This window comes from Leucopleurus acutus (assembly GCF_964270905.1).
Source record: "Leucopleurus acutus genome assembly, chromosome: 18".
Classification (NCBI taxonomy): Eukaryota; Metazoa; Chordata; class Mammalia; order Artiodactyla; family Delphinidae; genus Leucopleurus; species Leucopleurus acutus.
This window is the reverse complement of record NC_139160.1, coordinates 15400329-15427116: the sequence shown is the minus strand read 5'-3', so window position 1 is coordinate 15427116 and position 26788 is coordinate 15400329. Positions and strand designations below refer to the sequence as shown.

At 36.8% G+C, this 26788-nt stretch overlaps 1 protein-coding gene and 1 pseudogene across 2 annotated transcripts in view; one reads left to right on the top strand and one right to left on the bottom strand.

Annotated features, from left to right (window-relative positions):
- Nucleotides 1-3265: 3265 nt before the first annotated feature.
- LOC309974941 (phosphatidylinositol 3,4,5-trisphosphate 3-phosphatase TPTE2-like) overlaps nt 3266-26788 on the top strand; it is a gene marked incomplete at its 5' end in the record, with an annotated part of 54521 nt that continues 30998 nt past the window's right edge. The window contains 10 exons of the mRNA XM_082859786.1: nt 3266-3330; nt 12727-12777; nt 13958-14119; nt 15900-16019; nt 17482-17581; nt 17724-17787; nt 18533-18597; nt 24563-24623; nt 25612-25693; nt 25799-25887. Of these exons, the coding sequence (XP_082715912.1) occupies nt 3266-3330; nt 12727-12777; nt 13958-14119; nt 15900-16019; nt 17482-17581; nt 17724-17787; nt 18533-18597; nt 24563-24623; nt 25612-25693; nt 25799-25887 (859 nt within the window). The remainder of the gene's footprint in view (nt 3331-12726; nt 12778-13957; nt 14120-15899; nt 16020-17481; nt 17582-17723; nt 17788-18532; nt 18598-24562; nt 24624-25611; nt 25694-25798; nt 25888-26788) is intronic.
- Nucleotides 21943-22647, bottom strand: LOC309974921 (serine/threonine-protein phosphatase 4 regulatory subunit 2-like; annotated as a pseudogene). The gene has a single exon. The product of its transcript is annotated as a serine/threonine-protein phosphatase 4 regulatory subunit 2-like (transcript).

Sequence of the window (26788 nt, the reverse complement as noted above, 5' to 3'; positions counted from 1 at the left end):
TGAGCCACAGCCACCCCCCACCTCTGCAGGGAGACCCTCCAACACTAGCAGGTAGGTCTGGTTCAGTCTTCTATGGGATCACTGCTCCTTCCCCTGGGTCCCGATGTGCCCACTACCTTGTGTGTGCCCTCCAAGAGTGGAGTCTCTGTTTCCCCCAGTCCTGTCGACGTCCCGCAGTCAAATCCCGCTAGCCTTCAAAGTCTGATTCTCTAGGAATTCCTCCTCCCGTTGCCGGACCCCCAGACTGGGAAGCCTGACGTGGGGCTCAGAACCTTCACTCCAGCGGGTGGACTTCTGTGGTGTAAGTGTTCTCCAGTTTGTGAGTCGCCCACCCAGCAGTTATGGGATTTGATTTTATTGTGATTGCGCCCCTCCTACCGTCTCACTGTGGCTTCTCCTTTGTCTTTGGATGTGGGGCATCTTTTTTGGTGAGTTCCAGTGCCTTCCTGTGGATGACTGTTCAGCAGTTAGTTGTGATTCTGGTGTTCGTGCAAGAGGGAGTGAGAGCACGTCCTTCTACTCCACCATCTTGAACCAACCTTGAGTCATTAACTTTTTGGTGGGTCAAAAATATTCCTTACAATGTATATAGAATCATTTCTAGGAAAAATGAGATATCAAGTTCCAGATAACTGATTTACATGTGAATTTCCTAAGAGCCAACCAGTTTATAAGCTTAAGTGTAATTGTAGCAGGGAATTCTCTGGCGGTCCAGTGGTTAGGACAGCACACTCTCACTGCTGAGGGCCCAGGTTCAATCCCTGTTTGGGGAATTAAGATCCCACAGGATGCACAGTGCAGCCAAAAAAAAGAGTAATTATAGCTAATTTGAACTAAAAATGTAAAAGTCTAGAAGTCATGTGGTATCTTACTATGTCTGTTTTTAATACCATAGCACAAAAACAAAAACATACCATAGCACTACCCTGAGTGAATTGGCAGGAGGATTCTTCGTGGCAAACTAAGATATGATAAATAAATACATGTATAATATGTACACACATACAAACATACAGAACATAACATATTCAGAGAGATTGAGATTTGGGATGTTCACCCTTAGGAGCACCCATGGGAATATAGAGTTCCCTCGATACTGTTCCTCACGTCCGCTCATGGTAAGGTTCTATGTGGAATAGTCTTTGTCTTTTGAATTGAGGTAGAAAAAGAGGCACAAGACATAGAGGGAATCTTCTTACTCCCAGTCTTGACTCTCAGTTACTAGCAGCCAAACTCTCGGGAAACTGTCAGATTGCCTGTGTATGAGACTCTCCTGGAGTGGGTGTGGGGAAGGTGAAAGCCGTCTGGAGCAAGGAGAATAATAATAAATTGTATCAGCTACGATGTGAGGCCGATACCCCAAATCCAGACCCGTGTTCACATCAGATGGAGCCCCTGACTCAGGCCTGTGGTTACTTGACCCTGTGTCAGGGGCAGGAAAGACGAGCACGCTTCCTGTGGAGCACAGACGTGGTCAGGAAGTTAGATTGGTCAAGAAAGTTGGGTACCTACAACCTGAAGTTGAATTTGAAATAAATGCCACCCCAAAAGGTTGTTACACATTGGATCAGGTTCAGTTGTAAAGAACTGTACTTCAATCTTGAGTCATTACCTTTTTGACAAGTGTAAGATATTCATTACAAATACATAAAGCCTCATTTCTGGGGAAAATGACCTACCAGGTTTCAAGCAATCGATTTACATGTCAGTTTTTAAAGGGTCATCTAGTTTATAAGTGAAAGCATTAATTTAAACTAATTTGAACCAGAAAGTTTAACTGAGAAAATTATAGGGTGTCTGACTCTGTGCCTTTTTAATCCTTGAGCACTGCTTTGAGTGAATTGACAACAGGAAGACCTGATGGACCCACCACTAATACGTGAGATAGAAATAAAGATAGATGTCAACAAAATATATATATGTGTATATAAATGCAGAGAGAGCATGCGAGAATGAGAGAAACAGAGAGAGGAAAGGGGAGAGAGGTTGATGATACTTGGGAGGTTCATTTTTAGGAGTATTCATGACATAACAGAGTGTCTTTGACGTTGTTTCTAAATCTTTTGACTGTAGCCTATGTAAGTATGTTTCTTTCTTTTTTTTGTATCTAGTTGGATAAAACAGAAACAGGTCATAAGAGGGATGCTTCTTACTCATCTGTTTATCACTCTTAGATGCAGCCGAAACCCCTAGGGAAACTATCCAAATGCTTGTGTATGAGGCTCTACTAAAATGGGCCAAGAAAGGAGAGAAACTTATTTTGCAAGGAGAAAGTTGTACTCCTGAAGGGGTTCAGGAGTCAAGAAATGTCTATAAACTTGATTCATGACTTCCCCCCCCACCCAGGACTTAAGATTTTCATTACAAATGTATAAAGCCTCACTTACAGGGGAAAATTAAATACCAGGTTTTAAATAACTGATTAGAATGTTATTTTTAGGGCAACTAAATTATAAATTGCAGAGTAATTATAGCTAAATTGCATTTAAAAATAAATCTATAAGACACATGGAGTCTTACTATGTACATTTTAATCCTTTAGCCCTGACTCATGTGAATTGAGAGGCAGAGATAAAAGGTGAGATATAAATATAGAGAGAGGGGAAGAGGGAGGATATTGAGATTTGTGAAACCCAATTAGTTATGGAGTCCTTGTCTCAGGCAGTGATTTGAAACCTATTCAAGGAGAAGACGATATCCATGGTATGTGAAAAGTAGGTGGTGCAGGGACCCAGGTTCCAAATAACTAATTGACATAATTTTTTTAGAGTTCAACCAGTTTATAAGTTCTAGAGCAAGTGTATCCAATTTCAGCCAAAAAAAGAAGTCATTTCGTGCTATGTACATTTTTAATCCTTCACAGTGACCCAAATAAATTGACATTAAAGGTCTTTGACTACTTTGATATATCTTGCCTTTTAGTTATGGTGCCTTCCAAGGCTGCTGATATAATTTACTTGCATCAGTGCTATCTATATATTATTAATCTCTATCTTTATAGAAAGAGTGAGACAGACAGAAGCAGAGACATAGGGAGAAACAGAGGGAAAGACTTGCAAAATTCAGTCTTAGAAGTATCCATGGAATACAGAGTTTTCTAGACAGTGATTCTAAATTTCTTTCTGTAAGATTGGGTCATCCAGTGAGCTAAGTCATGGTTCCTTTAGATTTAAGGAATTCTTTTTCTTCAAATAAGTTTTTCATATCACTGATCCATGTAGCAAATCTCTAATGATATATTTTTGCATTTGTTGGCGGTTAAAGTATGACGGAACAGCTGTCCAAGATCGATGATGGTGATGAAGACATTGACCTTCTCAATTCACATTAGTAAGTCAGTTTGAAGTTCGGAGGGAGGGAGCTGTTGATGGATTTATCTTTTAGAAGATGGGGCTCATGTTGAGGTGAAAAAAAAAGGAGCTATGGAAAAGATAGCAAAATGTTTGGGAGGGAGGGTATAAAATGATTCCATTTGAATTTGTATATAGTACCATACTTGAAAAAATATTTCCACATATTCACAAGTGTTCTAGTTTGAAAATGTGAAAATATCCTTAGTAGAGACTAATTTTATTACAAAGTTTCTTTCTAAACAGAGGATTGCAGAATGCTACCTGCTCTTCACTTGTGTTCCTTTCTCATTTTTCTTGGATATGTTCTGATTCCTAGTTTTGTTGATTTTGTCTATGAGCAAATGGGACTGAGAGCAAAAGCAAACATGTTTTGCTGATTAAAGACCTCTTAATGTCCATTGGGATTTTATTAATTTTGACTTGTTTCTGAGTAATCTCACGAGAGTACTTCCTGTTGCACTGATCTGAAGGCATTTTTACCAGTACTCAATGACAGGGACACGATACCTTCTTAAAATCACACACGTCTGACTCTCCCTCCCCCAAACTACTATGTATAAAATAAGCATCAAGGATATATTGTACAGCACAGGGAAATATAGCCATTATTCTGTAATAACTTTAAATAGAATATAATCTATAAAATTATTGAATCACTATGTTGTACACCCGAAACTAATATAATATTGTAAATCAATTGTACTTCAAAAAAAAAGCCCATATGTCTGGACTGCAGAATTATTCATGCAATTTTTCTTCTGCTACTCTCTTGGCCAGTTACTGGCCAGTAACCATTTACCAGTAAATGGCCAGTAACCATTTACCAACTTGAATTAATGTTGGGGAGTGAGTATTGCTAAAGAGGCAATGAATTGGTTACTGTTGTAATCTGTTGGTGTCTAGACAAAAACAACATGAAAAATAAAGGGGCGACTAATGAATACAAGTAGTTCTTCAAATTACCCACGAATTTCCATTTTCTGTTTTTTCATCATGGGCCATCAGTGAAGAGTTCACTCTGCTACTTAATTAAATGATATGTCTGCATATTAACTATATATTTTCTGCAATGAGGCTGCCCAGGGCGGGGGCAACATTTGAATAGACTGAGGAAGGCAAGCATTTCCTTCTTCTTACAAACAAAAAGTGTTAGTTTAGTTTTTTAAATGACAAATGCTTATGGTATAGATTTGGGTGGCATTTGCAATAGTCCCTGTGTGAGAGACACTGGTGTTTCAGACTGGGGGATGGTATTAGATTTGGAGTAAGACCTGGAATCAGTGCTTGGCTTTGTCATCTAATATGCACTGGACACTTGGCAAAACACTAAACTACTTTAAATTTTAGGTCTTTTATCTGTAAACTGGTAATAATGCTATCTACAATATCTATCTGCTGGGTGCTAGGTGTAGTATAATAAAAACCTAAAAATAAATGTGGAGTAATATGTACACACATATTATTCAGTGTGATTTTAAAACTCTAAAGCACCATAAATAATTTTTATACTAAAAACCAAAAGTAAAGCAATAAAATTTCACTCTTAGGAAAATCAGAAAATACAAACAAGCAATAAATCCTCCCATTAATAGGCATTCCTAATGTTTAATAGATGCCCTTCAAGGTTCTTTAGGCTTTTTGTTTATGGATATGGTATAATACATTGTTTTAAAAATAACCTTATTACTTAGTGACATATCATGACTATATTTCCATGCATTTATATTTGCATTTACAACATTATATATTTTTTAATTTCAGATTTTTTATTGTTGCCTGAAGTTCTGCCTGTATTTGATTTTATTGATTTTTAAATTTGCAACATTCCTTTTGACAGCTGTATATTTCATGGTATAGATGTTTAAATTGTCATTCATTTAAATTGTCAGATATTTCTAGACAATTTAAGCTGTGACTTCTTACAAAAAATGATGAATAACTTTGAGACCAAACCTCTGTATATTTTATTTCTTTATAATAAAAATTCTCGGAGGGCTTCCCTGGTGGCGCAGTGATCAAGAGTCCGCCTGCCGATGCAGGGGAGGGGGGTTCATGCCCCGGTCTGGGAAGATCCCACATGCCGCGGAGCGGCTGGGCCCGTGAGCCATGGCCGCTGAGCCTGAGCGTCCAGAGCCTGTGCTCCGCAACGCAAGAGGCCACAACAGTGACAGGCCCGTGTACCGCAAAAAAAAAAAAAAAATTCTCGGAGGTGGAAATTCTGTGTCAAAAGGAACGTTTGTGAGGCTATTAATTTTGATACTTTCCACACCAAGATGCAGTGTACATTTCTTCCCCTTTCACGCTAGCCATTGCTCATCTTTTCAATATTAGTAAATATGTTTGTTCTAATGCACATTTGACATTATTTTTGTTTATACTTTTTTCATAGAACTTGTATTTCATTGTTTGCAAACTACCTTTGCCCGTTTAAAATCGGGGTGTTTATCACTGCCATTGGATAGAAAAGTTAAATATATCCTTTTTATATCATAGATAGGGCAAGTATTTTTTCCCAGGTTGCCTAGCTTTTCACTATATAGAAGTTTATAATCCTCATACAGTTGAATACATCTGTCCTTTTCTTTATGATTGATGCCTTTAGTGTCAGAAAGTCTTTCTCTACCTAAGATTTTAATATATTCACCAAAATTCATCTATGCTTTGAATTTATTTTCTATATTTAAATAAAACATCTGCCCAGGATTTATTTTGTATTAAGGTATAAAATGTAGGAGTCTACTTTTCTCCCAGGTGACTACTTAGTTTCCCCAGCATCAAAGTTGCATCCCCCTCCATTGTCCTTACCCTAATTTAATGATCCTTATTGCATTTATCACCTTATAACTTACTACTTTATTTACTTATTTATTATATTTATGGTCTGCACGAGACAGAATTTAAACATCATGATGGAAGAAAATTTTGTCCATTTTTTTAACTGCCGTATCTCCAGTGCCTCAGACAGTGCCATGGCACATAGTAGGCACTCAGTGAGTTGGTTGAATGAATGAACCCATTATTGAAAACATTTATATCTTGTTCAAAGATTTTAAAATCCATCTCTATTATGTTATGAATCTTTATACACTGGGTCTTTCCAGAATCTATTTAATCATTTTTCTAGTCTTCTGATTTCAGCATGCTTTTCACACATTATGATATAATTTATAGTGAACTAAAACATTTTTAAAAAACATAAGTTCCATCCTTTTCCTCGTCCCCTTTTGTTTTTGTAGTCTCAAATTACCTGTTTTTGTTGAGTGAGTTTGTTACCAAATTGTAGATAGCTATAGTTATTTTTCTGCTTTCTTTTTTTCTCTCCTTTTAACCTTTATACTGTAATAAAGTATTTAAAAACCTATCTTGGTAAAGAGTGGCAATTTTCTGGTTTTATTTATCACCTTGCTCAAAGTTTTGTGTATTTTTGTCATTTTGTTTCTGATAGAAGAGTTCGTTTCAACATCTCTTGTAAGGCAGGTCTAGTGTTGATGAACTCCAGCTTCTCTTTGTCTGGGAAACCATTTATTTCTCCTTCATATCTGAATGATACCTGTGTTACATAGAGTATTCTTGGGTGACAGTTTTTTTCTTTCAGTATTTTGAGAATGTCATTCCACTCCCTCTTGGCCTGTAGGGTTTCTGCTGAGAAATCTGCTGATAGCCTGATAGTGGGGGTTCCCTGGTAGGTTACCATCCTTTTTGCCCTGGCTGATTTTAAAATTCTTTGTCATTCACTTGTAACAATTTTAATATTATGTGTCTTGGAGAAGGTCTTTTTGCATTGAGGTAATTAGGTGTTCTCTTAGCTTAATGGACTTGTAACTCCAGTTCCTTCTCCAAGTTTGGGATGTTCTCAGCTATTGTTTCTTTAAATAAACTCTCTGCTCCCTTTTCCCTCTCTTCTCCTCCTGGGATATGCACTATCCTAATGTTGTCCTTCCTGAAAGAGTAAGATAACTCTCTCAGGATTTCTTCCTTTTAAAAATCTTTTTTCTCTTTCCTCGTCTACTTGTATCATTTGTAGATTGCTATATTCCAGCTTGCTAATTCTCTCTTCCATATTGTCTGCTCTGTTTCCAGTGCTTCTAATGTGTGTTCTTCATCTCATTTATTGAGTTCTTCAGCTCCAGAGTTTCTTTTTGGTTCCTTTTTATTTATTTAAATTATTTTTTATTGACATATAGTTGATTTACAATGTTGTGTTAATTTCTGCTGTACAGCAAAGTGAATCAGTTATACCTATACATATATATCCACTTTATTGAGTAGAGTTCCCTGTACTACACAGTAGGTTCTTATTAGTTATCTATTTTATATATAGTAGTGTGTATATGTCAATCCCAATCTCCCAATTGTTTCTTTTTAGAGTTTCAGTCTCTTTGGTAAAATATTCTTTCTGTTCATTCATTTTTATTCCTGAGCTCATTAAACTACCTTTCTGAGTTTTCTTATATCTCATTAAGTTCATGGGCTGTGCCACTGCAGGTGGGGGAGTGGCAGTGAGGTTGTGGTCACCTCGGCGGCTGGAGGGACAGGATCCCAGGCCCCACTGTTGGTCAGTTACATGTAGCCATGGGTGCTGGTGTGGTCTGGAGCCTGTAGTCATGAATGCTGCTTCCCCTGCTGCTACTGTGTTCTCTGAAGCTGTGGGCACAGCTGCTGTGGTCAGAGGGCCAGGATTGCAGGCACTGATTCCACTGTTCCCTCGTTCCATCTCTTCTAAGTGTTCCAATTCACCCGCCTTTAGATGTACAGATGTGTGGAGTCCTCTGGCAAACTGTTGTGTTGGACAGTGGCACCTTTGTTGAGTTGTGGGTTTTATTGGTTGTAGATTGAAGGGCAGAGACAAAGGTAGTTTTTCACTCTGTCACGTTTCTGACATCACTGTGAATGTACCATATTTTCTTATCCATTCACCCATTGATGGGCATTTGGATTATTTCCAGTTTGGGCCTGTTATGAGTAATGTGGCTATGAACATTTATGTACAAGTTTTTTGTGTGGACACAGCTTTCATTTATCTTGGGTTAGTGCCAAGAAATAGGATTGCTGATACTTATGGTAAAGTGTATGTTTAATTGTATAAGAAATAGTTTCCAAAATGGCAGTACCATTTCACATCTCTTCTTATCTTTAGGTTTTCATTTTCTTTCGTCAAGTTTTGTAGTTTTCAGCATACAGATCCTGCACGTATTTTGTTACTTTATAATAAAAGTATTTCATGGGTTTTGGTGCTAATATAAATGGTTCAGTTGCTTAAATCTCTACTTTTCAATCATTCATTGCTAGTATATAGAAATATAGTTGAATTTTGTATATTGACCTTTTATACAATAACTGTTAAACTCACTTATTAGTTCTGTTAGCTTTTTTGTAGATTCCTTGGGATTTTCTAGGTAGGCAAGCATCTCATCTACAAATAGTGAGAGTTTTATTTCTTCCTTTTCAATCTATAGGCCTTTTATTTCCATTTCTTGCTTTATTACATTGACTCCAATATAATTTTGAGTGGAAGAAATGTGAACTGACATCCTAGATTCCTAATCATTGGAAGAAAACATTCAGTCTCACCATTAAGATTGATATCAGCCATAGTTTGTTTGTTTGTTTGTTTGGGGGGGGCATAAATGCCCCTTGTCAGGTTAAGGAAGTTCCCTTTTTTCCTAGTTCACTGAAAGTTTTTATCACAAATGGATGTTAAATTTTGTTTAAAAAATTTTTTACCTCTATTGAGATTATCATATGTTTTATTTTCCTTAGTTTGTTGACATGGCGAATTACATTATTTTTAGAATGTTGAACCATCCTTGAATTCCTGGAACAAACACCAAGTGGTCATGAATTTAAAATATATATATACTGCTGGATTCAATTTATTAATGTTTTGTTAAGGATTTTTGTATCTATATTTATGAGGGATATTGGTAATTTTCTTGTCAGGTAATGTCTTTACTGGTTTTGGTATCAGGGTAATGCTAATCTCCTAAAATGAGTTTGGAAGCAGTCCCTATTCTTCTGTTTTATGGAAGAGTTTGTTTAGATTTGTATCTTTCTTAAAGAATTAAGTAGAATTCTCCTGTGAAGTCACTTGGGCTTGGACTTTTTTGTTGTTGTTGGAAAGTTTTAAACTACAAGTTCAATTTCTCTACTAGATATATTACCTTTTAAGCTATTCAGGTTATCTATTTTTTCTTGAGTACATTTTAGTAGTTTGTGTCTTTCAAACAATATCTCTATCTAAGTTGTCATATGTGGCACCTTTAAAATTTCTGTAGTGATAAAATGCAATTAAATATCTTGTATAGTACTCTTCCACTTCACTGGTTTTATTAAATCGTGGTCAGAAAATGTAGTCTGAATAATTTTTATATTTTAGAATACCATTAAAGTTTTTTTTTATCTTGTAGGATAAATTTCTTTTAAAATTTCATAGAAATGCTTTAAATATGTTTTATCTACACAATAGAAAAATATATATATAGTTTTTAAATAAATATATATATATTTTAAAATGGATAGTGTTTGACCAGGGACACTCAGATCTTATCCTTGCTACCAACACCCACTCCAAAGGGAAGTATATCCCTGAGGACCAAGCTGGGCAAAGGACACTCCTAGGTACTTTGGAGGTTCCTCTCTAAGTCCCAGTAAAGAATCCTAACGAGCTAACTTAGGTTGGACTCAGATCTAAAGCCTGACTCTGCTCTCTTCAACCTGAGTTTAATCTAGGAATATAGCCTTGTCTGTTGTGGATAGTTTGGTGGTGGTGGTGGGGGGACCCAGAGCCCTGGAGTGAGAGCAGGAAAACCAAAGAATCATCCCAGTGCCTTTAATGCTTTGAGTATGACCACATGCCTCCCTCCACCATCTGTGCAGAGAAATAAGTGTCCAATGGGAAAGATAGGACCTGCCCCCAATGCAGATCCCACCCCTGTTCAACATGGTCTTAATAGTATCTTATAGAGTCTACCTTCTATCAGTATAAAATAAGTCTTGGTCATAGTTAATATTTTTGCTTTGAATTCAACTTTGATATTAATATTACAACTTTTAATGTTTTGAGATTTAACATTTGCATCTGATATCTTTGTCCATCTCTTTATTTTCAAACTATCATTTTAATTTAGTTTTTGTCCTTGTATACAGCATATAGTGCCTTTAGTTTTTAAACTTATCTAAAAGTATTTGTCAGTATTTGATATGAGAGTAATGTGTTTGTATTTATTATCATTTCAGGTATGTTTGGTTTTATTTGCTGTCATTTTACTTTGTTTTCTGTATTAAACACTTCTTGATATTTTTTCTTTAAATTTTTTTAACATTATGCTATTAGTTGATTTGTTTTTATTCAAGTTTTAATAATATGAAAGTTATAAACCTATTTTTAGAAAACATAATTGTACCTTTGTTTCTCCATCAATATCCAGTTTAAAACTGGACTTGTACCTGGGAAGATAGAAATGCAACATGCTTTTACTTCTGTCTTCTGAGAAACCTAAATTAATGTGGGAAAACCCTGCAAATTTAAATCCATACTTTTATCGGGAATTTTGTTATTTATCTTTGCTTTTAGAATCATTTGTTTACATTTCCACGTGCTACACTAACAATGATTATTTGGACTTAGTTCTGAATTTTTATGACTTTATTTCTTGACACCTTTTCTCTATAAGGCATCTTCCTTATTCTTGCCTCCTTCATTTTTTTTTTTTCCCTCCTTCATTTTTATTCCTTGCTCAGTTGGCTCAAGCACTTCTCTGAGTAGTCATTTTTAGGAAAGTTACATGGTTGCACTGGGTGTTGGGGAGTGTATGTCTGTTGCTCCCAAATATGAATAGTACTTTTTCTAAATGTATAATTACCGAGTTACAGTCCTTTCCCAGCAAACTCCACACACATTGTTTGAAGCTGCATTTATATAGCACTCTTTTTAAAAAAAAAACTCAATTCCATATTTACTGGGGGTAGTTTTGGGAGGCACTGAAAGTGATAGTAGAGCCTAAAGCCACCCCAAGCCATCCTTTTGTGCCCCAATGATTCTGTCGGGCATGGTTCTGTAAATTCACTTTGTCAAGTAAGTTCTGATTTGTTGTAACATTGCTTTGCTACCCAGAGATCTGATAGTCTGGGATCAGAAAGGGCTTGTATTAAGAGAATGGCAACCTCAGGGGAGGTTCACCTCTTTTGGCCAATCAGTTCCCCATCCACATCAACCTTTGCTCGCTAAGCCTGGGCAGGGGTAGTGGGTGCAGATGGAGAAGGGAGAAATTAGAGGGGGTGGGAGATCTTATAGCTCAGCTTAGCCCAACAGTATCCATCTGTGGCTCGTTCCACTTGGCAGTGCCCCAGTTCTATTCGGCATATATCCTCCCTCTTCTCCAGTCTTGGGCACAGTCTGTGAGCATTGCTTTGGGATTAAATCCCACTTGGGGTGGAATTTGGGTCACGTGTTGGAGGCTTCAGCAGGGCAAGAAATTGCTCCTCAATGACTACCTTGTCTCCAGCCATAGGGCAAAATGAGGCACAACTGCTGGCGCTATAAAACCGTCTCCTCCTCCTACTAACAGAAGGAGCCCAGCCTCCAGTGTGTTTCCCCTTTGAAATGTATCTTACTAACATTCTTCACCTCCAAAGTGTACTTCCCACCCCAGCTGTGAGTCTCATTAATGCTTAACTGTCTTATTCCTGGGGTGACTTGTTTCAAGAAATGAATATTACAAGACAAGAGCTTCCCTGAAGTCCCTTATTCTATTGCTGTAGAACAGGTCTGGCCATAGTTTGATGACTTGCCCAGGATCCCACAGCTCACTCATGGGAGAGCTGGAACACACATCTCTTCTACCATTCCCTTCTGTCTCCATGCTCTGTTGCTTTAGTTGATGACCCCAAGCTTAATCTTACAATTAAGTTGGGATTAGAGCTTTACAGTGAAGGGAAAGTTTAGTGGTTTTTTCCACATATATTCTACATAGGAAAGAAAAAAAGAATCAGGTGAAATTTTTTTTTTTTTTTTTTTTTTGCGGTACGCGGGCCTCTCACTGCTGTGGCCTCTCCCGTTGTGGAGCACAGGCTCCGGACGCGCAGGCTCAGCGGCCATGGCTCACGGGCCCAGCTGCTCCGCGGCATGTGGGATCTTCCCGGACCGGGGCACAAACCCGTGTCCCCTGCATCGGCAGGCAGACTCTCAAGCACTGCGCCACCAGAGAAGCCCCAGGTGAAATTTTTACAGTTATTAGTAAAAAGCATTTTGTTAGGCAACTTCTGGAGACTTTAAAAATGATAAAGGCCTTTGTTGGTTAAATTCATACTATATGTTAGGAAAAATCTGATACACTTGAAAGCTCTGAAATTTTATTTTTACTTCTTATTGCAGCAGCAAGATTAAGAGAATTGTGTACTTGATTGTATCATCCTTCACTTTCAGGTATGTGAGACTCCAGAAAAGGAGGTAATTAAGTATGTATTACATTTAATATCAATATTTTTTAATGGCAAAGGATCTGGGAGGGGAAAAAAAAGCATTTCCACTGTCAGTATGTCACTTAATAACCTTTGTGCCCCATTTAATGCAATCTAATTTATCTTGGAATTTTAATTGAAGCTAAACATTAAGAATTGCAAAGAAATGGCATGTACGGAGTTTAATATCAACATATTAACATGTTTTTTTCTACCTGTAAAAGTAAAAATAATGAAACATGCATTTCAAAATTATAGTTATAAGGAAAGTGTTTTAGTAAATATTAATAAATACTAGGTGTTTATTCACCTAGAATTACTCCTTAATTCTGGAAACATTTTACTTAGATCTTTCTTCTCTACATGATAGTAAGATTTCATACTATGTTACAGATTCACACAATGTACTTGCTTCCTTTTAAATTGATATTTTAATGTGCATTGCAATTGTGAAAATGCTTTAAGATTAATTTATCTTCATAGAGTATACAAATAGTATAATCAACTTATAGAGAATGTGTTTAGCATATACAGGAAAAAGGCTTAGGAGTTACTTTAGAGTTCAATTATGTATGTATTCATTGAATTGAATTCCTTCTTACGTGCCCAGAACTGTGCCAGAACCATCCATTGATATGTAATCTTATATTTGTTGATAAACTCACTGATAAGAAGCCTTACTGGTCAAAGTAGTCTTTTAAGGGCTTATGTTAGTCATGCTTTCACTTGGTTTTTATTACTAAATTCTTTAAAAATATCAAGATTAATGAGGTTTAATTTATTGAGGGAAATGGGTAGAAGACCCTTCTAAAATTCTTAAATTTTAAGAAGAGTTTACAATTGGAAACATAATTTTAATGTAGTTTGCCTCTTCTGTCTTGGAGTGTTGGTCTGATGTGTCTTAATATAAAAGGGCATGATATCATGAAGTGGTTTAGTGGGAAATTTATGTCTCTAACAACTGCTTCTATTGGGTGAAAGCAGAGTCATTTATGTTGAGGTTCTAAGGGCAGTTCTCCCTACCACTGAACAGTTTAACCCCAAATAATGACATTTTGATATCAGATCATTGGGCTGAAGTTAGTCTCCCTATAGGTGTGAAAACCACTTTATCCTTATTTGGTTTATTTATTTGTTTGTTGTAGAATATTTGGAATTTTGCTGACCTTTGTGGATGTGTCCCTCATCATTACAGACATAGTTGTCTCTGATAGCACGATGTATATTCCTGTGGAATATCGTTCAGTTTCTTTAGCTATTGCTTTATTTTTTTTCATGGATGTTTTCCTTCGAGTATTTATAGAAGGGTAAGTTTGATTAATTTTTTAAAAGCACATAGAGCTATTTTGTACTGCTATGAGAAGCATCCCAAGGAATTACCAGGTCAACCCAACTAAATGTGCCCCTCTTTATCAAAATAATTCTCCTTGAAGGCATACTCCACAAGAGAAACAACAATCCAAATCCCAATTGCTATCAGATTGAGCTTCAATATTACTATTGCAACTGGCACTCTAGTCTCCAAACCATGTATTCTAGATAGTTCCTTCAACAGGTAAAGCTTAAAGGGTTTGCAAAATGGGGCCAGGCAGCTAATATGTCTACATGCATGTTGTTAAGAGGAATATGTATGTGAAGTATAAATATTAATATTTTTATTGAGTTCAATGTAAATAAAAGCTGACAGTATATTAAGTACGAGATAATAGATCATGAGCAAACCCTAATTCAGTTAAAATAAAAATTTGTGGTACTTCCCTGGCGGTCCAGTGGTTAGGACTCCATGCTTCCATTGCAGGGGGCATGGGTTCGATCCCTGGTCGGGGAACTAAGATCCTGCAAGCTGCACGGCCAAAAAAATTTTTTTAAATGAGAAATTTAAAAATAAATGAACAAAAACTTGTGTTAAGCTCTATGGGAGAGTGAGTCAGGGACTAAGCTCCCCAGCCTCACTTCATCCAGAGCATTTTGGAACATGCTTGTCTCCTTTCTGGCTGAATCTCTGTCCTCGTGCCTCTGAGCTGAGGACAGTTGCCCACTCCCAGGTTACTCAGAGCCTAAAGGGGCTATCCCAGGATTAGAAGATGATTTTCCTGGAGCCCCAGTACCAATGGCTGAAGGAGCTAGTGTTGAGGAGGTGCCAGGGCTGAAAGTTCAGCTTTGCACAGAGGAGGCCACACCAGCTCACTGGAATTCCACTGCGGGTGCAAAGCCAGGTGATGAGTTTGCAGGCCAAAGTAGTGGACCCATCTTCCTCTCACAAGCTCCTTTCATGCACATCTTACAGCCCGTTTCTCTAGGGCTGTGACATGTTCAGCTTCCATTGTGCGATAGCATCGCTCACCATCCCATCTCTCTCTCCCACCTGTGTGAAGGCAATGCTTGTCTCTTGTTCAATGGTTTGGTTATATCTCTTACTATACTATGGTTATACTTGCCATATTGATGTTCTTGTCCTATATAAGTATAAAATAAGTATGAATATTTTTTTCCTTAATCTAGTCTAGTAAATGCACTTTAAATCATTCATCAAGGGCTTCCCTGGTGGCGCAGTGGTTGAGAATCTGCCTGCTAATGCAGGGGACACAGGTTCGTGCCCTGGTCTGGGAAGATCCCACACGCCGCAGAGCAACTAGCCCCGTGAGCCACAACTACTGAGCCTGCGCGTCTGGAGCCTGTGCTCTGCAACAAGGGAGGCCACGACAGTGAGCGGCCCGCGCACTGCGATGAAGCCCTCGCACAGAAACGAAGACCCAACACAGCCAAAAATAAATAAATAAATAAATAAATCATTCATCAAAGCTGAATTCCTTTTTTTAAAAAATATTTATTTATTTTGGCTGCGCTGGTTCTTAGTTGCAGCATGCGGACTCTTAGTTGCGGCATGCACGTGGGATCTAGTTCCCTGACCAGGGATCTAACCCGGGCTTCCTGCATCAGGAGCGCAGTCTTACCCACTGGACCACCAGGGAAATCCCAAACCAGAAATCTTAAGGGGGATGAGTCAAATAATTTGTGCTTTTAAAATATCCCTACCTCTTCTTTGGGGAAGCATAAACTTATATATATATATTTTTTTTGTTACAGGATACGACGGTATTTTTCTGATATATTTAACTCCTTAGATGCTGCCATTATTGTGGTGACTCTACTGGTCAATATTGCTTGTATTTTCTATGACTTTAAGGTTCTTAAAGATTTCCCCAAGTAAGAAACATATGCTTCCCTTCTCTTAAAGTTTTTCTTTCTTAAAAAATATTTTCTGTGGCTTTCATTTTGTGTAATCTTTTTAACTCTGAATGTGCTAATTCTGTGCTAAATGAGCTGCTTGAAATGAAACGTTGAGATAAATTTCCACATATCTGGAAACTAAAGGATGGTGGTGTTTAGGGACCAGTGAAGGGTGCCCACACTGAGTACCTTTAGTTGAATGAAGAAGATGATGCCCCCAAAGAAGAAACTGGGGACTTGCCTCTTGTCCTAACTTGAACTTCTCTACATTTTTAAATTCCCACTTGCGCTTCAACCACAAATTTCTTACACGTGAAATTCCTGGGTTTTTCCTATAACCAAGAGAGTACTGGTTTGAGTTGATGAAAAATGTGAGTGCCTCCAATGATGATTCTCTAAAAAGGAACAAATGGAAGAGAAAAACGAGGTGACATGGGTAGAAACACAGAGGTACAATTTTTGCAGTATAGTTAACATGATGAAAGCTGAGGCAAGGTTAGAACCCTTAGGGATCAAACAAAAATGTGTATGAGAGACCGATGGCTTTTTTCTTTCTCCTCCTCTTTCTACTGTGGCAGTGAGAAGAAAAAGAGCAAAAGTGTTCTAGGATGTAGCTGTTGGGTGGCTCACTAGGCCTATTCCTTAGTCAGATAGCTTGCCACTTCCTGCACTCCAGCTTCTCAGGACTTTCCCTCAGGTCCCAACAAAACTTGATGTGACAAGCTTTTGGAGTTTTTGAAAATAACCAAAACCAGTATGGTCTTCAGACAGGCAACCTCAGCATCACCGAAGAGCTTGTCAGAAATACAAGAAGAAAAACACCTCAGGGCCCACTCTAGACCTACTGAATCAGTAGGCACACTCAAGCTAGAGAAGCGCTAGCCTAGACCATCAGTTCTTTGCCATCGTGTTTCTTCCTGATGGTAGGAGACACACTTGGGAAGTAACTCATCTGCTACCTGCCTGATGTGTGTTCACAACTCTAGTGAACCCCTGTTACTCATGGGAGTAACAGAGGGGAATAAGAATTCTGTTTTGATGGGAAAAAGATTGAAAAATGCTTGTCTTAAACCACAGAAGTTAAACCCACAAATTCTGAGAGTTTACCATATGACTTCTTCTTTAAATCAGAGTTTCTTAACACCAGCACTACTGATATTTTGGACAGATACATTTTTAGTAAGGGAGCTGTCCTGTGCATCGGTACTGAACAGCATCCCTGGCCTCTACCCACTAGATGCAAGTAGCAGCCCCTCACAGGCAGTTGTGACAACGAAACATGTCTCTGGACATTGCCAGATATGCCCGGGGTGGGCGGGAGGCTTGGGCCAGGGGGTCGTGTGCAAAATTGCCCCTAGTTAAGAGCCACTGCTCTAAACTTAGTCTATACTGACAAAATCCTCTGTTTCTAAAGCAAAAATGAATCTTTTATTGTTAGATCGACAATTATTTTACGACCTCTACGACTTATCACTCTGATAAGAGTTTTTCATCTGGCTCATCAAAAAAGACATCTTGAAATGCTGACCAGGAGGATGGTAAGTGGGCAAAATATGTTTATGATTCAGAAAAAATGTTTGTGCTTCAGGAAATACTGGCAAGGGTTGTAGATATCTATATATTGTTCTTTTTTTATGTTGAGTTACGTTTTACAAATGAATGATTGTTTTAAACCCTCAGGTTTCAGGAAACAAACGGCGATACAAGAAGGATGGATTTGAGTTAGACCTCACTTACATTACTGGTTTGTGAAGTTTTCATATATTAACAACACATTTTTCTTGTGTGTAAGTAATTATATGCTAATTTTGTTCTTTCCCTGTCTGAGGCATGTTCTTTCAAAGCATTTTTTATCCACGAAGACATATGCCACTATGATAGTGGGACATATTTGGAGTTTAACCCTGAAAATGGAAAAGTCTTAATTTTCATCTCAATTCAGGGCTACTTGCTTATGGTATAGGAAGTTGAATGGATTTTCAGCTGACTCCATTTGTTTGGTTTAGAATTTATTGAATTCTAGTAGTTATCCTCGGTCCCAAGGATTTCAGAGAGGCCTGTTCTCTTCCTAGAACGCTGAAGTCATTGCTTTGTAGGTCTGGGTTTCTGAGTCAGGGGAACACTGGAAAGCACCCTAGGAGTTCCCAACATTGCTGGAGCCCAGATCTCTCATTTTTCTTTGGTGTTTAAATAAATCAATTCCCACCACAGGGGGCCCTCCAGACAAAAGTCAACGCAAATCTGTTACATAAGGTTGGAACCAGTTGAGACTTGGGAAGACTGAATGTAATGGTCAAAATAGTGGATACTTTAATATCCAGTATTGGATATTAAAGTTGATTATCCTGAGGGTTAGTTAGCTTCTTTCCTGTCATTCTCAATCCTGACAGTTCTTTTCTATGAAAGCAGTCTGATTATATGTAAGTCGAGTTCTCATACATTGTTTCACATCTATAACATTTGTTAATAGTGACTGTTTTGACTTCCAGAGCGTATTATTGCCATGTCATTCCCATCTTCTGGAAAGCAGTCTTTCTATAGGAATCCCATTAAGGTAAGAGTTTTTATCTAACAAATGCTCACATTTCCCAGTAAGCATAGACTGTGGAATTGTGAGATAATGTGGGCCCAGAGATGACAGTGTTCTCCTAAAAATTTACTCTTTCAGGTAAAAAATTATCATGGATTGCTATCAATTAGCTTTTGCTCTGTGATGAATCACCCGCAAACTTAAATGACTTATAACAGCAAACATTTACTTTGCTCGTGATAATGTGGTTTGTGAATTTGAGTTGCGCTTAACTGATCAGGGACACGCTTAACTAATTTCAGCAGAGCTAACTCATGCATCTGTGGGCAGCCACTGGGCATCTGAGGGTGGGCTAGTCTAAAATGGCATTGCTGGCTGGCTCCAAGTGATGTCTCATTCTGTAACAGGCTAGCTCAGGCTTGTTCACATAAGACAGTGGCAAGGACCTCACTAGCATCAAGCAAAAGAATGCAGAGGCCCTGGCTCTCAACTAGTATAATGTGGCTTCTACCTTATCCTGTTGGACAAGCAAACTACAAACCCGGTTCAGATTCAAGCAGACGACAGATGCCGTCTCTGGAAGGCAGGAATTGTGGTGAATCGTGGCTGTTTTTCATGGTCTGTCATAGGGAAGAAGATTGAGAATTCTTTAACTAAAATGTGTATTCTTAGATTGAGATCCTAAATTACAGTGGATATATACTGCTTTAGGTCCCGTAGATTAAATAAAGTTCAAACGTCAAGTGATGCTTACTATGAAATGCCAGTTAAAAGTCATTGTTTAAGAAGTTTGCATATGTGTGTGGGTGTGTATACATTAGTGCAATTTACAGTATTTGTTCTATCTCAATAAAACTGTAATTTTGTATGTATATGTGTGTATGTCTATATATAAGTATGTGTATATATAATTATACTTTGAGGCATGTAAATTGTGCTAATCTCATGTATATCTTGATAAAATTATATATAGGTATATATACAGCCAACACTCCTATCAAAATATAGAACATTTCTTGCTCTTTTTCAGTCAATACCCCAACACACTGGAGGTAATCACTATTCTCACTTGTGTCACAACAGATTAGTTCTACTTCTTGAATTTCACATAAATGGAATCATAGACTACATCTTCTGTGACCAGCTTTTTATGCTTAAAATGAATTCTGTGGGATTTATCCAATATTGTTGGGTGTACAGTAGTTCTTTCTAAATAGTATAAAATAATATTTATTGCTTCTAGAATACTGATTGAAAGCTCAAGCATTCAGTTTACTTACAGAAATTATACAATTATACATTGCTTCACAAAGGCAGCAAACACATTACACTCTAAAAAGTCTATTTTACAGAAAATTAAAAATTCTAAATATCAGAAGGTACATCTGAAGAAACAAGTATAAATTTGGCAGCCAGTAATTTTGACAGGAAGTTGTACGGCTTGCATGACTTTAATCTGTGAATATGACCTTCAGTCATTTAGCTCAAGTTCATCATTAATTTAGTTTTCCAGTGTAATTGTGTTTCATACCATTGACATTTGCATACTCTAGAATATGTTAGAAAGAAATGTGTAGTATTCACAAATGTTCAGAAAAGCAAGCAAAAGTTCTGTGAATCTGCCCAGTTCTTCTGAGACGGTCTGACATCAACTTCATAAGCATATTCAATCCTACAAAATAGTAAGCTAATGTTTTAACACAATTTCCAAGATAAAGCACATTTTCTCACAAATAGTGAAGTCTTTTTCTCAAGCACCACAAAAGTATACAAAAGAATTTTAGTTTGAACAGATCTCTCAGAACGTGTTTAACCTGATATTTCAACAGACTTAAAGTTTCCATGGTTTCACAAGGACCAGATTTTTAATTACTTAGAGGAGAAAGGAACGGCCTTGAAAGATGTGGACTCGATCATTACCAATAGAAAAAGTAGCCAATGCATATCTTATAGAGACAGAAAAATAGAACATTTCCCCTCTCAGAATAATGTGTATATAATTATATGTAATATATATTATATATACTATACTATATAGCATATATAAGATAATGTATAGTTGTACATGTAATTATATAATATATAATACATTTCCCTCTTAAAATAGTGTGTATTTAAATAAAATGTATATTATAGTATATATTAAATATATATTAATATATAATGTATAATATATAAAATTAGTATATAGTAAATGTAATATATATCATGTTATATATAATTATATGTTATATATTACTGCGTATGAATTTTATATAGTATAACTATTATTCTATTTATAAATATATATTATATATATATCTTATTTCTTATAGAAACAGAAAAATATAACATTTCCCCCTTAGAATAATACATGTATACTTATATATAATATATATTATACAGAATAATATATAATTACATGTATAAATTATATATTATATGTATATGTCTTATATAACATGTAAATATATTATTCCATTTATAAATATATAATATAAACTTATCTCTTATAGAAACAGAAAAATATAACATTTCCCCTTTATAATAATATATTTATATATAGTATATTATGTTATTATATATAATTATATAATATATAAATTATATAACTATATTACATATCATATAATTATATAACAATATATAAGTATGCATATATTATGAATATATTAACATCATAAATATATAATACTATAAGTATATAGATATGTAACTTATATAAATTTATAATTTATATATTATATAATTATATAATTTATATTTTGTATGAATGATATGTAAATTAAAATTTATATATCATTTATGCAATATATAATTCTGTTATATATATTATTTGTATATACTGTTATATGTTATATTTATTTTATATATGTATTATATTACATATGTTATATCATATAACATATATAACATTATAAAATATGTTACACATAAATATACATATATTATTCTAAGGGAGCAAATTTTTAATTTTTCTGTTTCTGTAAAAGATGAACATATATGTAATTTATAAATATAAATAATATAACTACCATGAAACCCTTTAATTCATATGGTAAATGTTGAAACTATGACCAAAATATGAAAACTACCAGAGCTGTTAGAAAAAGACTAGAAGCCTTTTCACATATGTATAATCTAAGCATGACACTCTCCAAAAAAAAAAAAATTGTAATTATTACATTCCAGTTTGAAAACTTTAATTCTAAATTTAAAAACAAATCTATACACAAGCCACTGATTTAACCAGATCCTCCCCCGCCCCCCCAAAAAAGTGTTTAGTAAGCAGGACCCGGAAGAGCTGATACTCACAGTTCCTACAAGAACAACTCTTTCAGGGTTTATCCCATGAAGTACTTTATTTTAAAACCTTCTACTTGTGCAAAACTAAAGGTCCATTTGATTACACAGAAATTTCATACAGTGTAAGACTAGAATTGAATGTGAAATACTGCATGTAACTATTTCTAAATAGTCTTGTTCTGTTGGTTCATCAGTGACTTCTGTGGCTTTATAGTCATTTTCTGTGGAAGATTCTGAGAGAATCTCTCCAGTTCTACTGGAATTGGAGCCTCCTAATTCTTCTGTTTCATGGCAGTTGGAATCCTACTTGCAGGGCCTCTGTTTTCACTGTCTTCGGAATGTAAATCTGTCTCATCCTGAGACAGATGAGATTCCTCTATTTGATTATTTTCCACAGAGTTCTCTTCATTTATAGTTAAGGCATCATCAGATTCTTTCTCTTGAATTTTTTTTTCTGGAATCATTTCTGTTGTTAAAGACACTCATCCTCTTCATCCTCTTCTCTTCGTCTTTATTCTTAGATGAAACTGGTTCTTCTGTTTCTTCTGTCATAACTGAAGAAGTGTGACTAGAAGTTGTTTGGTCATCTCTGACTTCACCTTCTTTGTCAAACTTGAGTTTTTTAACCTCATGTCCCTCAGCTCCCAGACCATATTCATTTGGATGTTTATTTTCTATACGGCTGACCGAGGAACTCCTGATCCAGATGTCAGAGTCATTGTGAATTTTGTCCTCGTCATGCTGTAAGTTTGTAAAGACTCTTTGCTCACTGTGCTCTGTGCAAACCATTCCTCCCTCCCTCCCTTCCTTCCTTCCTTCCTGTTCTCTCCCTTCCTCCCTCCCCACCCCATTCTCTCTCTCTCTTTGTTTTTGTATAAGTTGCAGGAGTACAGCATTAAAATTCAACATCTGTATACACTACAAAGTGATCACCAGCACAAGTCTAGCTGCCGTCTGTCACCATACAGTTGACCCTCTACCTATTTCAGCCACACCCCAAACCCCTTCCCCTCTGGTAACCAGTAATCTGTTCTCTGTATCTATGTTTGGTTTTGTTCACTTTTGTTTGTTCATTTGTTTTATTTTTTTAGATTTCACATATGAGTGAAATTGTACGGTGTTTGTCTTTCTCTTCCTGACAATTTCATTTAGCAAATACTTTCAAGGTCCATCCATGTTGTTGCAAATGGCAGGACTTCATTCTTTTATGGTTGAGTTGTATTCATTGTGTGTGTGTGTGTGTGTGTGCATGCACACGTATTTATCACATCTTTATTCATTCATCAGTGGACATTTGGGTTGTTTCCATATCTTGGCTGTTGTTAGTAATGCTGCAGTGAATATAGGGGTGCAGATATCTTTTGGAATTATAGTGGTTTTTTGTGTTCTTTGGCTAAATACCCAGAAGTGGAATAGCTGGGATCATATGGCATTTCTAGTCTTAATTTGGGGGGTAATCTCCGTGCTGTTTTCCATAGTGGCTCCTCCAATTTACAGTCCCACCAATAGTGTTTGAGGGTTCCCTTTTCTCCACATCCTCTCCAACATTTGTTATTTCTTACCTTTTTGATAATAGCCATTCTAATAAGCGTGAAGTGATGTCTTATTGTGGTTTTGATGTGCATTTTTCCCTAATGATTAGTGATGCTGAACATCTTTTCTTGTGCCCATTGGCCATCTGTATATCTTCTTTGGAAAGTTGTCTATCCGGGTCCTCTACCCATTTTTTAATTGGGTTGTTTTTTTGTTTTTAAGTTGTATAGTTCATATATTTGGGGTATTAACCCCTTATTGGATATATAAATTGCAAATATTTTTGCCCATTCACTAGGTTGCCTTTTCGTTTTGATCATGGTTTTCACCACCGTGCAGAAGCTTTTCAGTTTGACGTAGTCCCATTTGTTTACATTGGCTTTTGTTTCCCTTACCTTTGGAGTCAGATCCACAAAAACATCGCTGAGAGCAATGTCAATGAAATTACCAGCTATGTTTTCTTCTAGGAGTTTTATGTTTTCACATCTTACATTCAAGTCTTTAATCCTTTTTGAGTTAATTTTTGTGTATGGAGTGACATAGTGGTATAGGTTCATTCTTTTGCATGTGGCTGTCCAGTTTTCCCAACACCATATATTAAAGAGACTATCCTTTCTGTATGTTCTTTGCTCCTTTATCATAAATTAATTATCCATATATGTGTGGGGTTTTTTTCTGGGCCCTCAATTCTGTTCCATTGATCTATGTGTTTGTTTTTGTGCCAGTACCCTACTGTTCTGATGACTTCAGCTTTGTATCAATAGTATAGTTTAAAATCAGGGAGCGTGATAACTCCAGCTTTGTTCTTCTTTCTGAAGATGGGCTATTCAGGATCTTTTGTGGTTCCATACAAATTTTAGAACAAATTACAGTTTTCTTAAAGCTTGTTAACCACCTACTAACTTCCTTCTCTGGTAGCTTTAAACAATGTGTATTTACAGTAGAGGCTAATCAGAGTAGTCATCACAACTTTTGTGGGCTATTTGAAAACCATCAGTGGGTTAGATATGACTTGGAGTGTATGTACCTTTTTATTCCCTGAATCTCCCATAAAAGGTGCTAAGTGACGGACCAGTGAATAGAAGGGTGATAATCATTTGAGGTTAGTCCTAGGAAAAGGCTTATGTTGGTGCCATGTGGAATATGAAAGGTACGTGTCCGTCTTTTTTAGGAAGTTGTACGGTTCCTGGATACCAAGCATCAAAACCACTACCGAGTCTACAATCTATGCAGTATGTACATGACTTGATATTTTGCTATTATAGATAGAAAACAGGTCACTCACTGCATGTAAGAAGGTGATTCAGTTTTTACATTTCATTTAATCATAGGTATTTGGTGGTGGTGGGAAGTGAGTTTTTAAAAGTCTCCATCTTGTGCTGGCTCTATTTGGTAGGAAAAGAAAGTGCAACAGCACACAGTGCCCCGTGAGGTAGGCAGGAAACTGGGGGCAGAGCTATTTTAGGAGACTCAAGTCTAGTGGTAGTAGGTTTTGGAAACTATTTGTTTTTTCCTGCCAGCTTGTGTTTTGAAGACAATTCAACAAATGCATGCTCTAACCCACTAGGAATGAGTGAGGAGACCAGGGCCCTGCATGGGAAGAAACCCCCAAACCCTATAGCAAACAAATTATAGCCCAGCTGACCCTCTTCCTGTATATTAAATGGACATTTTCAGGAGGCAAGTATTTTGGTTGGCCACATTGGCTTCTGCTCTGTGTAACCTTCTGATAATGTAGTGAGTAGCCTGCTAGAAAAGTACAAGTAAGTCCTATTAAACCAAAATAATTTGGGCTTATGTTACTCAAGATGGACAAAACACTACTCTACTTTTATTTTTATTTTTTATTTTTTTGCGGTACACGGGCCTCTCACTGTTGTGGTCTCTCCCGTTTCGGAGCCCAGGCTCCGGACGTGCAGGCTCAGCGGCCATGGCTCACGGGCCCAGCCACTCCGCGGCATGTGGGATCTTCCCGGACCGGGACACGAACCCGTGTCTCCTGCATCGGCAGGTGGACCCTCAACCACTGCGCCACGAGGGAAGCCCCTACTTTTATTTTTGAGACCCTTACGTTTCTTTTAGAGCAGCAGGAGCCAGACAGAAAGCTCCTTTTAAAGGTAGAGGAGGAATTTCAAATAGAAAAGTATAACTTATTTATACCTTGACCATTTACTGTGTTTATTAGGGTTAGAGGTATGACCCGTGCATCATTTATTTCAGGTGAAAGAGCTTATGATGCTAAGTACTTCCATGATAGGGTCCGTCGATACATGATTGACGATCACAATGTCCCCTCTTTGAGGTAAGTTTGATGCCAAGCTGGCTGTCATAAGGGGGCTAAATACAAAGGGCTTGATTTTTTTGAGAAGTATTTTCATTCAACTAAAAATCTTTCACTTGGAATCAGTGAGATGGTGGCGTTCTCCAAGGAAGTAAAAGAGTGGCTGGCTCAAGATGAGGAAAACATCACAGTGATTCACTGTAAGGGGGGCAAAGGTAAAAAACATTTTTCTTTTTCTTTCTCTTCTTCTAAAGAAATTTGAAAATTATATTAAAGTACACCAACAAGATACGTTCTGCTATTAACCGGTATTAATCATTGTTAACATTTTTTACTATTAGCTTCAAGACTAAAGGAAGGGGAAGGAAAGAGGGAGGAAGCGGGGAGGAAAGGAAGAAAGAGTAAAGAAGAGAAGAAAGCAGGAATAGAAGAACTGAGGAAGGTTAAGTGTGTTTTCCCTTGTTTATTGACTATTTGGGTTTCTTCATTTTTGATTTGCCAAAATATCTGTCAAAATACAAACACTGTTTAACTTTAGAAACCATCAGAGCACTTTTCATTTTATTTAAGGTTGTTCTTAAACTTTGTGAGGACCTTTTAAAGTTAAGAGTGTCGACAGCAATGCCATTTCAAAGACCAAAAATTATACTGGAATTTTTATAGTGTAAGGATACATAGAAGTTGATTTTGGTGGGGGGAAAATGGGGGTGGTGGGAAAGCCAGTTGTGAATTCAACCAATTTAACTTGAGTCAGATTTTCTCTCATTCAGATTTAGGCTTTTAATAATCATCTAGGCATATTTCACAATTTTTGACAAATAAGGAATTATGGTTTCGTTGGGCTGTGAAACAGTTTTTTATATTAAATTCCAGGAAAACACACTTTAAAACTGCCTTCTGTAATTGAGTAGAATAAAGTTTTAGTCTTATTTGAAAAGTAGTTTCAAGCTCATGAGTTAGTAGGCAAGTTCTATCTTTAGTTCCACAGGTCGAAATATTCTGTATGTACGGCAGTTTACAATATTGTGCCTAAATGAAGAATACAGAGGTTGAACCACATGGAATTGCCTTTCTTTGGACCATCTTTTACTTTAAAAAAAGGTCATTTAATATGGC